Raw genomic sequence first — 17,802 nt, 5'->3', positions numbered from 1 at the left:
CTTGGTTCACTGCACATTAATATGAAAATCAGCCTACTCGTAAATTGTTTTTGTATTACGGATGACTCTGCTCAATTGGTGTCCCAAAGAACAAAGACTCAGTAGAAGAGATCCTTAGAGCGGAGTTATTCAATATTACTAAATGGCTTATTTAGTTCTAGAGTACGTTGCAAGGTCCCCTGGTTTCAGTGTCATGGGCAACTCAGAGGTTAGACCAAAAACATCACCTGGTATTAATTTGATAGGTACTGACCCTGTGAGATTATGTTTAACAAAAATAAACCCCAAAATATAATTCCTAGCTCAGACCTCTAAATGGCTTGATATTTACACCCTGAAGAGTCTGGCAGGCAAGCTAGTTCAGTGTCACTGATTAGCCCACCCAATTTGACCTACCTCATCCCCATACTGTTTATATTTACTTTTCTAAACAACTTTTTTTGCACACCAATATCTCTACCTGTACATGACCATCTGATCACTTACTCATTTTAATCTGCAAAATTTTAATTATTCAACTACCTCCTCATGCCTTTTGCACACAATGTATATAGCCCCTCTTTTTTTCCTACTGTGTTATTGACTTGTTAATTGTTTACTCCATGTGTAACCCTGTTGTCTGTTCACACTGCTATGCTTTATCTTGGCCAGGTCGCAGTTGCAAATGAGAACTTGTTCTCAACTAGCCTACCTGGTTAAATAAAGGTGAAAACATAAAAAATAAAAAAAGTGTGCTCAGCAGCCACAAACATCTAAACAACAATTTAAGATTTAAAACATTTGATTTTAAAGAATAAGCCACAGACCAGCTAAAACAAGCTTGTAAGAATTGGTATTTTAACTCCCCCGCCCTTGAACTTATCTGGAGGTCCAGCATTTTAAGCAGCTAGGGTGGCTATCTGTGTAAAAATAAATGTTAATTGAACTAGTCCGGTAAGGTCCACAGAATTATCACTGTCTCAGCCCTCACATACCTATCCAATTATGTTTATTTAGAGATGTCCACCAGCATAATACCTGCGCCAGAGACCTCACCATTTTAAATTTAAGAGTATATCTAAGAAGAACCCTTTCTTATATTATGGCGCTGTGGAGTAAAACAAACCATAGCAACAATAACCTAATTTATATAGAATGTAAAAGCTAGCTGATTGAAAAGTAGAAACATTTTCATGTCTGTATATAGTTGGAATATGTAACTAATCTACCCTGAGTGTGCAAAACATTATGAACATCTGCTCTTTCCCTGACCAGGTGGAAGCTATGATCCCTTATTGACGTCATCTGTTAAATCCACTCAAATCAGTGTAGATGAAAGGGAGGAGACAGGTAAGAGAGGGATTTTTATGTCGAGACATGGATTGTGTGTGACATTCAGAGGGTGAATAGGCAAGAGAAAAGTAAGTGCCTTGGAATGGGGTACGGTAGTAGGTGCCAGGCGCACCGATTTGTGGCAAGGACTGCAAAGCAGTTTCACACTCAACAGTTTCTTATGTGTAATAAGAATGGTCCACCACCCAAAGGACATCCAGCCAACTTCACAACTGTGGGAAGCATTGGCATCAACATGGGCCAGCATCAATGTGGAACGATTTTGACACCTTAGAAACCAAGCCTCGACAAGTTGAGGCTGTTCGGAGGGTGAAAGGGGTGCAACTTAATATTAGGAAGGCATTCATGTTTTGTACACTCTGTGTATGTCAACAACCCAAAAGAATAGGGACCACAGCAGAAATAAATCTGAATTTATTGTGCAATCCCGTTCATGTTTTCTGTATGCATGTAATGTGTACATGTAATTTTTTAAATGACAAATAAAATCAAACAAACAGTTGAAGACAATAATAGAAGTTCAAATAAGTACCGTAAGTGGAGAAAACTGCTGCTGGGGACACAAATATAGCAAAAATCAAAATGGGACTTTGATTAACGACTGATAATGCAGAGCATTCTTTACAAATACAGCTAAACACAGGAGCTCACGTGTAGGAGCCTAGTGCTTCTATCCACAGTGAATTAAGTGTTTACGGTTCATACCAAACTCCTGAGATCAGAAAACGCTAACCCTCAGCCTTACTGGCTCTTTCTCACCTTCCCACAGAAGGCCCTTTGTTCTGGGCTTGGGGGAGGCCCGCATTGGTTCCCTGGATTAGTGTTGTCAGACAAGTGGCAGGGTTCAATTTTCTTTCATACCTGCTCTGTCTGCTTCCATTTCTGCTCCAAGGCATCAAACATGACCCTACACAGCTCCTGGACGTCATGCTGCTGCCAGGCTGAAAACATAGATACGCAGACACCACAGAAGAGACAGACAAACACACACGGACCAGTTAAGACACAGTGAACTGTGACAAAACAAACAAAGCACCCCTTCCCCCACACTCTTCCAGTTCCTTTATCAAAACATCAGAAGAGGTTGAGCCTGGGCTCCCCTTGGTTACAGGGAGGCTACCTAGATGTAGCAGTGTGACAGCCCACCTTCGCTGCTGTCCCAGCCGAAGCTGCGGGTCACGTCGGTGGTCTCGATGGCCCTCTTCTTACTGGTCTGCAGCAGCAAAAACAGCCTCTGTAGCTGGTAAGGGATGCTGGTAACCGGGTCTTCCTCCGACTCCTCAAACTCCCAGCTGGAGGGAACAGTGGACAAGTAGAAAATAGTTTTAGGACAAAGCTCTTCATTACATACAGTTGCTTAGTAGAACAATACAAAGAGCTTCACGAGAACAGGTACTTACTTGTACAGTGCATTTCTGAACTCCGGGGTCATAAACAGTGTTTGTAGAAGGCTGTTCAAATAGCAGGTCATGGCCTGATTAACCAAACCCACATATCCTGCAGAGGGGGAGAGACATGAAATCAAAATCAAATGTAATTTGTCACATGCGCCGAATACAGTGAAATGCTTACTTACAAGCCTTTAACCAACAATGCAGTTAAGAAAAAATAAGTGTGAAGTAAAAAAAAATCTAAGTAACAAATAATTAAAGATCAGCAGTAAAATAATAATAGCGCGGCTATATACAGGGGGTACCGGTACAGAGTCAATGTGCGGGGGCACCGGTTAGTTGAGGTAATATGAACATGTAGGTAAGTTAAACTACGCATAGATAATAAACCGAGAGTAGCAGCAGCGTAAAGGGGGGGGCAATGCAAACAGTCCGGGTAGCCATTTGATTAGCTGTTCAGGAGTCTTACGGCTTGTGGGTAGAAGCTGTTTTGGAAATAGACTTGGCGTGCTGGTACCGCTTGCCGTGCGGTAGCAGAGAGAACAGTCTATGAGTAGGGTGGCTGGAGTCTTTGTCTTTGAATTTTTTAGGGCCTTCCTCTGACACAGCCTGGTATGGAGGTCCTGGATGGCAGGGAAGCTTGGCCCCAGTGACTTACTGGGCTGTACGCACTATTCTCTAGTGCCTTGCGGTCGGAGGCCAAGCAATTACCATACCAGGCAGTAATGCAACCAGTCAGGATGCTCTCGATGGTGCAGCTATAGAACCTTTTGAGGATCTGAAGACCCATGCCAAATCTTTTCAGTCTCCTGAGGGGTACAGGTTTTGTCGTGCCCCCTTCACAACTGTCTTGGTGTGTTCGAACATGATAGTTTGTTGGTGATGTGGATGCCAAGGAACTTGAAGCTCTCAACCTGCTCCATCGATGAGAACGGGGGCGTGCTCGGTCCTCCTTGTCCTGTAGTCCACAATCATCTCCTTTGTCTTGATCACGTTGAGGGAGAGGTTGTCCTGGCACCACACGGCCAGGTCTGGCCTCCTCCCTATAGGCGGTCTCATCGTTGTCGGTGATCAGGCCACTGTTGTGTCATCAGCAAACTTGGTGTTGGAGTCGTGCTTGATCATGCAGTCATGAGTGAACAAGAATACAGGAGGGGACTGAGCACACACCCCTGAGGGGCCCCTGTGTTGAGAATCAGCGTGGTGGATGTTGTTACCTACCCTTACCACCTGGGGGCGGCCTGTCAGGAAGTCCAGGATCCAGTTGCAGATGGAGGTGTTTAGTTCCAGGGTCCTTAGCATAGTGATGAGCTTTGAGGGCACTATGGTGTTGAATGCTGCGCTGTAGTCAATTAACAGCATTCTCACATAGGTGTTCCTTTTGTCCAGGTGGGAAAGAACAGTGGAGTGCAATAGAGATTGCATCATCTGTGGATCTGTTGGGGCAGTACGCAAATTGGACTGGGTCTAGGGTTTCTGGGATAATGGTGTTGATGTGAGCCATAACCAGCCTTTCAAAGAACGTCATGGCTACAGATATGAGCGCTACGGGTCGGTAGTCATTTAGGCAGGTTACCTTAGTGTTCTTGGGCATAGGGACATTGGTGGTTTGCTTGAAACATGTTGGTATTACAGACTCAGTCAGGGACAGGTTGAAAATGTCAGTGAAGACACTTGCCAGTTGGTCAGCGGATGCTCAGAGTACATGTGCTGTTAATCCGTCTGGCCTTGTGAACGTTGACCTGTTTGAAGGTCTTACATCAGCTACAGAGAGCGTGATCACAGTCATCCGGAACAACTGATGGTCTCATGCATTTTTCAGTGTTACTTGCCTTGAAGCGAGCATAGAAGTAATTTAGCTCGTCTGGTAGGCTTGTGTCACGGGGCAGCTTGCGGCTGTGCTTCTCTTTGTAGTCTGTAATAGTTTGCAAGCCCTGCCACAGCCAATGAGTGTTGGAGCCGGTGTAGTAGGATTCAATCTTAGTCCTGTTTTGATGCTTTGCCTGTTTGATGGTTCGTCGAAGGGCATAGCGGGAGCTTCCAGGTTATAGTCTCGCTCCTTGAAAGCAGCAGCTCTACCCTTAAGCTCCGTGTAGATGCTGCCTGTAATCCATGGCTTCTGGTTGGGGTATGTACATAGTCACTGTGGGGATGACATCAATGTACTTACTAATGAAGCAAGTTGATGAAGCCAGCCAGACATGGTGTACTCCTCAATGCCAGTGGAGGAATCCCGGAACATATTCCCGTCTGTGCTAGCAAAACAGTCCTGTAGCTTAGCATCTGCTTCATGAAGTGAGCTGTCAGGGTGGGGTGGGGTTACGTAAACAGGAAGTGAGGTCAAGAATATGCTGTTGACAGAAAGGGTGTACCTGTGTCAGACTTGTTGAGGATGGAGGAGTAGGAGTAGCTGGGGCTGCTGTAGTCACTGCTGCAGCCCACCGTGCAGTCTCTGGGTAGAGGGCCGATGAAGCGCTCCTGGGAGCTGTCATCCAGACCGCTGCTGCCCGCTGTCCCCGACTCATCCTACACAAAGGAGAATTAAGCTTCAGCTCATAGCTACCACTAGTCTACCAAGAATGAGCTGCATGTCAATCCCTCCTCCAGGGGAATGCCCTAGGCATGCTGGTATTCATATTAACCATTAACTCTCATCTTCCCACTCACTCACCGATGCAATCTGAGGCTGTTCTCCGTCCTTGTCTGTGAGTTGGAGGAAGTTCCTCTTCCCGGGCTCAAACCCGAACTCAGTGAGGGACATCTCACTGCTGGGATCCAGCGAACCCTGCGGGAGATCAGAAAAAGAGAAAAAACACCCTTCAGTTTGGACAGGCAGGTCTGAACATGAGAAAACAGCAGACGCAAACAAAATAAAACTAGGATTTGAGATTGAAAAATGTCAGTAGTTTCCCCACAATACAACCTAATCAACCTGTCAATCAGAGGTTCCCATTGAATTCATAAGGAGAATCCTCACCATGATCATTCAAAAGATGAGCTTTTAGGACCAATTTGTGGAGCATGCTATGAAGCAGCAGTGTTTTGTCATGTAATGTTGGCTGTAGAAGAGGGAGGGGGGAGAAGCCAGCAGCGGAAAGAGAGCTTAATCCACTGACCTACTCTTGTGAGATAGCTCCAGCTTCAGATTACTTCAGGGACAGGAAAGAAAGACTGGCGTACATAAAGCTATTTACACACTATGGGGAGGATCCAAACGACACTATTTCAAGCCGTTGGTCAGTGAGTGCAGCTCAGTTGAACAGCTGACATACAGTAGACAGTATAGCCATGTGCGGAGGAGGAGCAAACAACGACGGACATTTGAGGACTACACAAGTACGTAAGCCCCCCACCCCACCACCAGGATCCAATAAAGGGACCTGGGATCATAAGGATGTCGTAGGACACAGACTCACCATGTCCCCTGTCTTGCGCCATGCCAGGTCAAAGGTGCCGTTCACATAGCCCGCCTTGTGGGCCACATCCTCGAAGAGTTTGGGAAGGGTGGTGGAGGCTGGCAAGTTGAGGGTGAGCCTCTCGTTGACTGTCTTAGCACTGGTAGTGTCCTGGACTATGCACAGCACTCTGGGCTCCTCCGCCGCATTCTCTATCTGTAGGATACAGGACACATACAAACACCTTGAGTGCAGAGCACACACCTCTCCATTCAGTGTTCTACTTCATGACAAAATATTAAAACAAAAATGTTGTCACCAGGTTATTTGCATGCATTCAGGGAGCCGAGAGATTTGACTACAGTCAGTGGGTAGGGCATTCTCATACTCACACGTGAATGTCATCATAACAGGCGAACGAACACCAGACAAGAAACTAGAGCAGGCGGGTGGTGCAATGCAGGATTACTATTATATGACCTACGGTGTGGACCTCACGTTGCATTACATTCTTGGAAGATGCAGATTAAAATAGCCCAAACCTAGAGAGGGAGGAACATTACAGAGACAGGAACAGAGCCATGCTTCCAAACTATCATAGGGCCAAACATTCCTCCATAAGGAATGTGTCATCAGTAAGGAAACTGAAAATATCTGGTTAAGTAACTCAAGGGACGGGATGACAGTACATTATTAAATTGACCAAAAATCATAACATGCATGATAGATCAAGATTTGAGCCTGGTTTACCATCTGCATGTCTAGAGAGAGCCTCACACCATCGCAACCTATAGACCTCATTGTTTCTATTCAGTCTGGCTTTGTCCATGTTATTTATGATGGGCTAGTTATTCAGCTAATCTAGTGAAGTCAACATTTGTTATGATTACAATGTCCACTACAGTGTATCATACTATTTTCCCCAAAGCAGGCCTTCCAGGAATGACAAGAGAAACCTGTCTAAGACATAGTGGTGTTTGTGTGACTAAGTGTGACCAAAACAACTTTCAGTGAGGCTCATGCAATAACACATGCTTAAAAGGTCTATCAGCACCATTACATGGTCAGTGCTTATTGTGACCTTTATTTAACTGTCCACAATGATAGTCCATGAGTGTGGTGCGTTAGCATTTGACAAATGTTTCCCTAATCGAAGAACCTTTTGTATTTTCCTAAAGAATTGACATGAGTCATCCCCCAAACAAAAATGCCTATGGTCTGTTTATTTAAACTACATGTGTGTCATGTTGGGCTGGTGTTACCGCCATTTGGGTTAACAAAACTGGCCCTCAATTCTAAAAGTTACTATTTTGTTACGGTCTAGGCACAGTGACCAGTAGGTTGGCCAAACATTCAGGACAGCAAAAACCTGATGCTCCATGCAGTCGTCAGCAAACCCCACACAGTAAGCTGCACACAGTTAGACTATCCACTCCGCTAGGAGGAACTACCTGAGAAAACCTCTTCTTCATCTCATCGAAAATACTCTGCCTGCAACTCCAAAACATAGCCTAATGACACATGGGGAGGAGGGGTGTTAAACACAGATTAAAACAGTGCAAACAGCTGTTACCGAGAAGTGAAACAGTTATGCAACATGCTAGAGTTTCTCTATGTATCCACAAGCACACCGGCTCAGACTATATAACTGGGAATGGCACGCTTTCAATTAACTTCTAAACACCACCACTAATACTGTAGGTATTATTAAAATCAAACAGACAGAACTACTAACTATGTAAAGCTGGTGATCTTGGCAAAATATGTCCCGGCCGATGCTACCAAACAAGCCGCAGATGTCAACACGAGTGAATTATAAGATTAGGGTTATTTTTATCACAGATAATGTTGCAAGGTGCTGACATGCAGCCGTAGGTGCTATAGAGCACAGACACAAATGCACTACACAGAACAGATACGAGAATCTAGGCTAAATGACAAACAGAGGAATTATTACTTAACTACAACCAGAGTTATTAGTCTGGATTTCTGTTGTTAAGCCAGTCAGGTGACACCGAAAAACATTTTCCTGCCAATAGGGCAAATAACAGCAATCTAACACCCAGCATCAGTAGGCCTACAGAAATACTAACTTTATTGAAGAGCCTTCAGAGGGTGAGAGAACAACCTGGTCTATAGTCACTAGCTGGCAGAAAACACAGAATTTCAGTATAACTTCAGCCTGTAATTTTCAGTCTCATTTTCATGTCACTCCAGTCTGTAAGATCACATTTTTTCTTCAATCAAGAAGAGTCTGGGAGGGGAAAAGTGTCTCTTTACTTCCTGGTTTCACAGTAGCACCTGAGGGCTAATGACTCTTCCTGAAACAGATACTGAAACTTTTCTATGCATGTTGTTTCTCGGGAACTGTGTACATTGCATAAAGGGAAAGCAAGAGTGGGCTTGTTAACCTGCTTGGGGATTTGGTTTTCAAAAGAACATTTAGGCCTAACATGAGTTGCCATGGGAATTACATTGCATTAACATGCATTTGCACATCTGACAAACTGTAGACATACTTTCGGGGAAAGAAGATAAAATGTCCCTAGTATAGTTATGAAAGGTCTGAAACTAACATTTTTATAAAATCTCAAGGAAAAAACAAACATGACAATGAACGTAAATACTAGAGGTAGACCGATTATGATTTTTCAACGCCGATACCAATTATTGGAGGACCAAAAAAGCTGATACCGATTACTCGGCCGATTTTTGTTTGTTTTAATAATGACAATTACAACAATACTAAATGAACACTTATTTTAACTTAATATAATACATCAATAAAATCAATTTAGCCTCAAGTAAATAATGAAACATGTCCAATTTGGTTTAAATAATGCAAAAACAAAATGTTGGAGAGGTAAAAGTGCAATATGTGCTATGTAAGAAAACTAACGTTTCAGTTCCTTGCTCAGAAGATGAGAACATATGAAAGCTGGTGGTTCCTTTTAACATGAGTCAATATTCCCAGGTAAGAAGTTTTAGGTTGTAGTTATAGGAAATATAGGACTATTTCCTTCTATTTCATTTGTATTTCATTAACCTTTGACTATTGGATGTTCTTATAGGCATTTTAGTATTGCCAGTGTAACAGTATAGCTTCCGTCCCACTAGTTAGCATGCGCTAACTAGCTAGACATTTCACTTCAGTTACACCAGCCTCATCTCGGGAGTTGATTGGCTTGAAGTCATAAACAGCGCAAATGCTTGACGCACAACAAAGAGCTGCTGTCAAAGCGCACGTAAGTGCTGTTTGAATGAATGCTTACGCGCTTGCTTCTGCCTACCACCGCTCAGTCAGATACTTGAATGCTCAGTTAGATTATATACAACGCAGGACACGCTAGATAATATCTAGTAATATCAACCATGTGTAGTTAACTAGTGATTATGATTTATTGTTTTTTATAAGATAAGTTTAATGCTAGCTAGCAACTTACCTTGGATTACTGCATTCGCGTAAAAGGCAGTCTCCTTGTGGAGTGCAACGAGAGAGAGGCAGGTCATTATTGCATTGGACTAGTTAAAGTAAGGTTGCAAAATTATATCCCCCGGGCTGACAAGGTGAAAATCTGTCGTTCTGCCAATGAACAAGGCAGTTAACCCACCGTTCCTAGGCTGTCATTGAAAATAAGAATGTGTTCTTAACTGATTTGCCTAGTTAAATAAAAGGTATACATCTCTTTTTTTTAATATATAAATCGGCGCCCAAAAATACTGATTTCCGATTGTTATGAAAACTTGAACTCGGCCCTAATTAATCGGCCATTCAGATTAATTGGTCGACCTCTAGTAAATAGAATAGCCCTTACACAGTATTAACATCCTGTTACCTCCTAGGAAAGTCTGCTCACGCAACAGGCCTGCGCAAGGGCTAAGGCCACCACCAGCACAGAGGAAATTCTATGAGTGTTTGAAGCTAGCCTACACAACTTACCGAGAATTAAATATTTGACTTGCATACCTTGCTTTACTTGAGGAAACCGGAACAATTGTATAACAATACAACAGCAGGTGTGCCTATGCTCAATGCCAGATTTTGAGGACTAAGTCTAACCTCAGAGGTAGAAAACACTCTCCACCCCGCTGACTCATCCCACTGCACACAACTTCTGTCAAGCGCTTTAACAGCAGCTAGCAGGTGGCTCTACAAAGTTTAAACCAACCAGTTCCCTCTGGACAACTTAACAGTAGGCAGGAGTGGATATGTTGTGAAGCTACTGCTTCAAATAATGACTATTGCCTTCATTGGTTGGACAATAACAAGACCTTTAAACTGAGTTTTGGTGCTGTCAAAAAGCTGTGTCACCTAACCTGTTCCAGTTCAAATTGAGACAGAAATGAAAGAATCGTTCTCTTGCTTGGTTAATGGATAACAAAGACGATTCTCCATTATTTTACACAAGACATCCACTGAAATATGAGGCCTAGCCATGCTCAAATGCAGAGTGACATTGGCCCAGGCAGCGATGTGTATAGGGTTGGAGATTGTCATCAGAGTTTGGCCATGGAGAGCAGTGAGCCCTGCATAGAGCTGAAATAATGGTTTCAGCTGTGTGATTAGGGGGATGGAGAGAGGACTGATCAAGGCTTCGCTGAGCACAGCAGCACAACGGTTTGGACCTTCAGCACTGGGAACACTTGATTATTGAGCACGGCTGTCCAGAGCAGATTAAAACTAGTCAATTCCATTTTAAGGAGATGTATTATCCTATTGAGGCCAACATTCCAGTCTCAGCCCTAATACCAGCCTAAACAGAGGCGCAACACTCCTTGTCTTTATCCTTGATCTGCCATTATATTATTTCTTAGCTAGATACACATTTCTAAATTAATATAAGATTTAAATTGTCATTCTAGTACCATTTACATAAGGTTGGAAAGCGATTAACACAATATGTCAAAAGACAATGTAATTATTTCTGATTGCAATGAAAGCAGGCAGTTCACCGTCTACAGCCCTTGGCACTATATTTCAGCAAACTCGGGCAAGACTGTGGCCGGATTAGCTACAATAAATCTTCGTGTGGAAATTGTGGACACAAACAACCCTATGAAATGTTAATAAGGAGGTACTGACAGTGTCATAAAAACGTTTAGATTGTCAACAGTTAGACCTAATTATAGGGTACTGAGGGTATTGGACCATTACTTACTAGCTAGTTAAGTTACACTTAACATTAACATTAGCACAGCTAGCTAATAGCACATTTTGTGTACACGATATATCAAATAGTTAACGTTAAGTATGAAACCAAAATGTCATGTGAGACTGATGCTTAGAAAAAAATAGATAGCCAACTGGCTAGCTCTCGCTAGCTAACGTTACCTGGAACAAGGACTTTTTTGTTTACCCGATCTGAAACTAGCTAGTCATCGACAACGACACCGTCCAGCTGGTTAGTTTGCCTTTGCTTTGACAAGCTAGCCAACTACAATTTAACGTTAGACATTGCTTTGAGCTGCTGCTAACGACATTATTAGCAAGCTAGTCAACTAAAAAAAAACCTTGCATTATTACTCTACAATTGATTTATTTTCCATGTAGCTAGCTGGCTACCTCTTGTCCACCATAGCTTCCTAGTTACGTCCCTACGCCGTTTTGAGCGAAACAGTCGGGGTTAAAGCTACAGTAACGTTAGCTAGCTATGGTTAGCATGCTAGCAATCTTTTCTAACTAGCTAGCTGAAAGCTAACGTTAGTTAGCCAGCTCTGTCATTGCGGTTTTACGCGTCAGTAGATAATGCCACCAACTAATTTTCTGTACTAACTAAAAAGTTGATTGTATCATTGACTGTGATAAGGATGATTACTAAAGGCCCGTTGTTGCCAGAAACCCGTTCTGTAACTGGCTATGATAATCTCACCTCTTTCGGTACGAGCTGGTTCTCTTCGCTGGGCACCATTTCCATTTGTGCGACAATTTATACAGGCATCTACCCGAGCTCGATGTCAACGGGAAAACTTTACGACGGTGAACAAAAACATAATTTGTGTTTTTTCAAACCGAGGGTCTGTAGAACTAAACTGAAACTAATAAAAACTTGTATGAAAATGATATAGGATAGTTTCTGTTACACCACCTAAGCACAAACACACAGCTATCAATGGGGAGGAAATGGACAGCCTTCAGTTTCCCGAGATTTCAGAGAAGGTAACATCGTCACATCCTTAAACATCTCTGATGTCACTGATAACCCAAGTACGTAGATCAAGTCTGTAGTGCATGTTAACAATTATAATATTGACAAAGTTCCAGTGTGCTGTGCTTTTCATCCCCAGGTTTTCTTGTCATGGTCTTTAATTTATAAGCATAATTTTTCTCCACACAGATATTATATATGGAATAATCGGGATATATTGTGTAAACATACTTATTTGTTTTTAGAATATTGGTTCCGAAATAATATCCTATTGGTGAGCCAACTTGTAAATGCAGAGTTTAAAAAAAACTTAGTTACAAGGATTTTAAAAAATCATTTTACAAGATCCCTGTAACACCTACATATTTTGCAATGTTTTAGATGCCATTCCCTCAGGTGTTGCTTTATTATTCAGGAACATGTCAAGACCTGACCCTCAGAACCTACCTTCCATTAACCCTGTTGACTCATCAGTAGGAAAAATGTATTTCTCTTTTGGTCCATTCAACCCCCGAGCGATACGAACCTTGTTTCAGCAGGATGTTGTATCTATAAGTTATAGAACGGTTTGGAACGGTTTTATTGATCATATCTGTTGGAAAAAAGTGTGGATGTTAAAATTAAGGAAGTTTCCTTTAACGTATTCATAAATATTATCCTGCCAACCACTATATGAAGAAGTTTAAGAAAAACATAAACTTAAATCGTACCTTTTGTCATGACCACCCAGAAACGGTGTTGCATCTTTTTTGGCATTGTATTCATGTAAGGAAACTGTGGCAAAACATCAGTAGATTATAATGAAGATTTTACACTATTGTGGAGAGATGTACTGCTTGGATTCTTTACCTATGATAGAAATAAGTTGAAACAATTTTATGTAATTAATTTCATTATTCTTTTGGCCAAATTTCATATTCACAAATGTACATTTACAAACAAAACACTACATTTTCTTAACTTACAATTGTTTTTTAAACTATATTTGAAGACAATTAAATACTCTACTAACACAAAAAGCTGTTAGAATTGTAAGTGTACTTATGCCCCTGAAGGTCCTTGTGTAATGTGATATTGTACCCCCTAGCCCAATTGTCCTTGATATATTATTTATATATACTTCTGTTCCCCCATGTACTTTCTGTATTGATTTGTTGTTAATAAAAAAAAATATATATAAAAAGTATGTAGGGAATGTATGCAGTGGTTGTTCTAGTTTGTATGGCTCCCTGGGCCTGGGCCCCCTTCAGCCCCCACTGACTGATTTTACTGTAAAAAGTTAGAGTTGCGCTATTTGATAGATTCCCCCGCTCCTCCTACTTCAGGCTTCAAGTGGGGAGACCTGAGGTCTGCCTAGCTCACAAACTAGAATCAGGGAGCCCTCTCCGACAAGGTTAATTGACCCAGAGTCCCACATGGTGACATGTATCAATGACGTGACGTGCAAATGAGAGATAGAAAACTGATCACGCAAATATCACCATTCCAATATTTTTTGTGCGGGTGCCCGGTGCCGCCTATACAGTACCTAAATCCACCACTGCATGTATGTACAGGTAACTGCCAAAAATAAAGGAAGCACTTGAGTAAATGAGGGATACAAAGTATATTGAAAGCAGGTGCTTCCACACTGATGTGGTTCCTGAGTTAATTAAGCAATTAACACACCATCATGCTTAGGGTCATGTATAAAAATGCTGGGCAGGCCATTATTTTGACTGCCACATAGGATGACAATGCCCCATCCACTGGGCATAAGTGGTCACTGAATGGTTTGATGGTGGTTTGATGAGCATAAAAACGATGGAAACCATATTCCAGGGTCGTCTCAATCACCAGATCTCAACCCAATTGAACACTTATGGGAGATTGTGGAGCAGCGCCTGAGACAGCATTTTCCACCACCATCAACAAAACACCAAATTATGGAATTTCCTGTGGAAGAGTGGTGTTGCTTCCCTTCAATAGACTTCCAGATACTTGTGGAATCTATTCCAAGATGCATTGAAGCTGTCCTGGCTCGTGGTTGCCTAACACCCTATTAAGACACTTTATGTTAGGTGTTTCCTTTATTTTGGCAGTTACCTGTATGTATGTAGGCCTGTGTATGGGTGTATGGGTGTATGGGTGTAACTTATGTCTGTCTGTTATGGCCAATATCAGAGATTAGAATAGAATCTACTGTAAGGTCTAGTCCTGTACCCATCATCAAGTGACATATTTTGGTAGGCCTAGCAGTGTGCCCTATCTACTCGTTATTTTAAAATAACTATTAAACAATGAACACAATAACAATCATTATTGCAAGTGGGAGTACAGAAGGGAATTGGTCATTGTTTACCTAGAATTTCAACTTCTCTACAAATTCACAAACTCATAAATTAAAGCAAATTGGACATTTTGATTAGCAGTATAATACAGTGAAGGTGAAAGAGAGACTCACACTGGAACCATTTCCTATGTATTTTTAATGACGAGCATAAATGATCATCAGGTAGTCAACAACCATCTGGTCTCCATGGTGGTACACAAGTTAGGGAATGGGGTATTCACAAATGTACTTTTTCTTGCCAAGGCAGACCTCATCATGCCACTTTCCCTGTGCAGCCAATGAGAGCACGACACAGCTCTCCCTCTTTGTCCCTGTGGGCTGCTTCTTGGTCTTGTCCCAGTTGAAGTAGCTGATGGGCATGCTGTTGACGTCTACATACTGGCCCTCCTTCACAATGTCTGTCACACCGATCCAGAACTCCTTGGTACCTGGCGCACTCCTCTTGGCATAGTCCCTCAGGTCATTGTTTTCATTGAGGTCACGTGGAGTGGCAAGTGTTCCACCCCATGCGATGCAGTGTTCGTTGGCCTCATGGTAGTGCTTGGGTTCCTCAATGGTCAGGTAACACTTCCTGTGAGCTTTGATGCCACGAAGACAAACTGGAAGCAGAGGGAAGCAGTTTAGTACATTTATCTCCTTAAAACTTCCTCAGGCAATAACCCTACCTACCTTGCTCAAATATTACTGAAGAATTTGAAACATATACAAAATATATATTTACATGATATATTGGTGTATAATGTCTCACTGACATTTTCTAATCTATAGAATATCAATCAGACATAATGAAGACTAGTAGGACCAAGCAAAGGTTTTCATCTGTATCCATGTTTCCTAAACAAAGTTCCCAAAATAAGACATAAGCCCTTTCAGTGGGAGGAACTCAGACAGCGGCATACTATATGAGACTATAACACTCTGTTATTCCACCCTCCCTGTATAAAGAACCTGTCTCATCATAATACTTTTATATCCATCATCATACATTTCGCAATGTGCTCCAGAAATTCAACTGCATTATCTTCCACAGCACATGACTCAGTGCTCTGTCAACATCATTATTGCTGCTGCGAGGCATGAGGTTGAAGGTAAGAGTACTCCTGCCCTCTACTGGTGACTGAGCATATTAGTAAATGTCTGTGGTTAGCGTGAATTACCATAATAAATACAAAATCATAATTTCTCTGCATTAATTCCACACTATTAGAAAAAAAGGTTCCAAAAGGGTTCTTCGACTGTATCCATAGGAGAACACTTTTTGATTCCAGGTAGAACCTTTTTGGGTTCTACATGGAAATCAAAAAGGTTCTACCTGGAACCAAAAAGCATTTTCTTAAGGGTTTTCCTGTGGGGACAGCCGAATAACCCTTTTATGTTCCAGACAGCACAATTTATTTTCTCCAAGAGTGCATGTACCAAAGGTACATACAGTATACACCTGCCTAACCCATAAGAAACATACAGTAACTGCTAAATCTGCATGAGTAACAGCTACATTTCCTCATGAGAAGCATTCCCTCTTTGAAACCCTCCTGGCCATAAAGCAGCACTCAGTTTGAGCGCACAGAGCAGCCAGCTCAGCATACCTGTCTGCAGAGCCGAGATCTCCTTCAGGGAGTTCACCTCCTGCCACAGCTTCTCCAGCTGCAACTTTACATCATCCTCATCTGCCGCTGCATCTCCATAGAAACACAGACAAGCAGGCAGGCATGTCAGAGAGAAAATGTACAGAAAAACATAGTAGAGCCACTGAAGTTTAGTGTAGTGTGTGTGGTGAGTGTTACCTCTCTGTGGTGCTGGTACTGCTTTCCTGGTACGAGATGGATGGCTATATCCCTGGTGGAGCAAGGTAAGAGATACAACCAAAAAGATGGGGAGAACCAGACGCGCCATGTCTGCACTAAATTCCGACAAAAGAAAAAGGGCACACCTTTTAACATTGACACAGGAGCCCAACGCACTGTGGGCAGTTCACTATATACAGGCTCACTGTTTGCTCACTGTTTGCTCCTGCAGTGATTCACCTCTCATTGGCTGACACTATGTAACTTTGGGTTTTTTCAAACGTCAGGGGGATCTCAAATACCATGGGTGGGGTGACAACAATGATGCCCCTGTTTCTGCCCATTCATAAATATTTACTTGGGACAAGGTGCAATTCATTTACCGTTTTCCCCATCCATTTCACAAACAAGCCGTAAATTCATGGACTGCAACACTGCACAGATTGTTCTGCATGAGAATATCTGATAGCTTCTGTATCTGACCTCCCACCATTCCCCTGTGCATGGATACATTTGACCCACAGTAAATTAACCCGGAAAAAGAAATGTTGTTACTCCCTAGATGGCTAAGAGATTTGTTATTTTATACGCTATGTCACCAACATTATTTGTATGACCAAATGCATAGATAGGTCTCCCAATGTATCAAAACTTTATGAGGATGATGACATTTTGCTTGTCAACTCTAATTATATCTCATTCAAATGTGCTGAAAATACAGATTCAGTTGTGTAACCATGGAAAACAGGGAGCTTAATAGAGCTGAGGAAGTTCACAGCTCTGGTGCAGCAGAGGTTCTTTTTAGTCTGTGATGTTGTAGAGTAGACAGATCAGATGGAAGAGTGGTGCAGTGTTAAGAAAAACTCTGCTGTCTGATTGAGAGAGCCGGGATGTCCAAGCACTTAAAAATTAATGGAGATACCTTTCAAATTTGATTAGGTGTAATGATACAGTAAATATAATGTCTGTGTGAAACCATTTGCATGAATTAATTCCCAAAACCTGAAGAGCAACATTGAAAAGTAATCACAATGTCATAACAACACTCTGTAACCCTGGTCTCATCCAGATAATAGTCTAGGGCTGTTGAGAGGTGCAATATGACCACATAGTTAAAGTGGTTTAGCTACACAATGCTAAAAGGATGCAATTCATATTTCAAATAGATTACAGCATTGGAGCATAAAAATAGTAAAAGATATTCAGCATAAATTATGTTTATGCCAGTCAGAGATAAATTCTGCAGGCTTAGATGATAGTGCCTGAAATAAATAGCAAAATAAATAGTGCTATATAGTGATAGTGCCTGAAATAAATAGCACATAGAACATCAGCAAAGGTCACCCATTTGAGTTATGTTACCGTGGGGGGATAGGAGCTTGACAAAAGGCCGAACATTTGTTATCACAGTTGTATTTGATT

General features: G+C 42.0%; 3 protein-coding genes across 6 annotated transcripts in view; 1 reads left to right on the top strand and 2 right to left on the bottom strand.

Annotated features, from left to right (window-relative positions):
* LOC112263686 (vesicle amine transport 1-like) overlaps window positions 1–17,802 on the top strand; it is a 103,689-nt gene that overhangs the window by 47,177 nt on the left and 38,710 nt on the right. The window lies entirely within an intron of this gene.
* Window positions 1,695–12,270, bottom strand: LOC121847844 (ubiquitin carboxyl-terminal hydrolase 47-like). 3 transcript variants are annotated; one of them, XM_042330934.1, is made up of 9 exons: window positions 11,989–12,270; window positions 7,570–7,629; window positions 6,140–6,334; window positions 5,395–5,508; window positions 5,096–5,249; window positions 2,733–2,829; window positions 2,479–2,624; window positions 2,194–2,273; window positions 1,695–1,885 (listed from the first exon to the last, which is right to left on the bottom strand). In XM_042330934.1, exons 1-9 carry the CDS (start codon window positions 12,031–12,033, stop codon window positions 1,853–1,855), a joined length of 924 nt encoding a protein of 307 aa, XP_042186868.1. In that variant the 5' UTR covers window positions 12,034–12,270; the 3' UTR covers window positions 1,695–1,852. The 3 variants fall into 3 exon arrangements, with proteins under 3 accessions (XP_042186868.1, XP_042186869.1, XP_042186870.1); XM_042330935.1 differs by having other exon boundaries at window positions 1,695–1,882; XM_042330936.1 differs by lacking the exon at window positions 7,570–7,629 and having other exon boundaries at window positions 1,705–1,885; window positions 11,989–12,268.
* On the bottom strand, window positions 14,735–16,578 carry LOC112264058 (C-type lectin domain family 3, member A). Of its 2 annotated transcripts, none has more exons than XM_024440662.2 (3): window positions 16,381–16,578; window positions 16,183–16,269; window positions 14,735–15,195 (listed from the first exon to the last, which is right to left on the bottom strand). In XM_024440662.2, exons 1-3 carry the CDS (start codon window positions 16,487–16,489, stop codon window positions 14,798–14,800), a joined length of 594 nt encoding a protein of 197 aa, XP_024296430.1. In that variant the 5' UTR covers window positions 16,490–16,578; the 3' UTR covers window positions 14,735–14,797. The 2 variants fall into 2 exon arrangements, with proteins under 2 accessions (XP_024296430.1, XP_024296429.1); XM_024440661.2 differs by having other exon boundaries at window positions 16,183–16,275; window positions 16,381–16,577.

The sequence above is a fragment of the Oncorhynchus tshawytscha genome, linkage group LG12 (genome assembly GCF_018296145.1).
Source record: "Oncorhynchus tshawytscha isolate Ot180627B linkage group LG12, Otsh_v2.0, whole genome shotgun sequence".
NCBI lineage: Eukaryota > Metazoa > Chordata > Actinopteri > Salmoniformes > Salmonidae > Oncorhynchus > Oncorhynchus tshawytscha.
This window is presented reverse-complemented; position numbering and strand designations above follow the sequence as displayed.

Coding starts and splice junctions, on each gene's coding strand:
- LOC121847844 (XM_042330934.1), bottom strand. CDS start 12,033: ATGGAAATGGTGCCCAGCGAAGAGAACCAGCTCGTACCGAAAGAG. Junction 5,509..6,139: donor GGCGCAAGACAGGGGACATG/GTGAGTCTGTGT, acceptor GATCTCCCGCAG/GGTTCGCTGGATCCCAGCAG. Junction 5,250..5,394: donor AACAGCCTCAGATTGCATCG/GTGAGTGAGTGG, acceptor TCCTTTGTGTAG/GATGAGTCGGGGACAGCGGG.
- LOC112264058 (XM_024440661.2), bottom strand. CDS start 16,489: ATGGCGCGTCTGGTTCTCCCCATCTTTTTGGTTGTATCTCTTACCTTG. Junction 16,276..16,380: donor AGTACCAGCACCACAGAGAG/GTAACACTCACC, acceptor GTTTCTATGGAG/ATGCAGCGGCAGATGAGGAT. Junction 15,196..16,182: donor GATCTCGGCTCTGCAGACAG/GTATGCTGAGCT, acceptor CTCTGCTTCCAG/TTTGTCTTCGTGGCATCAAA.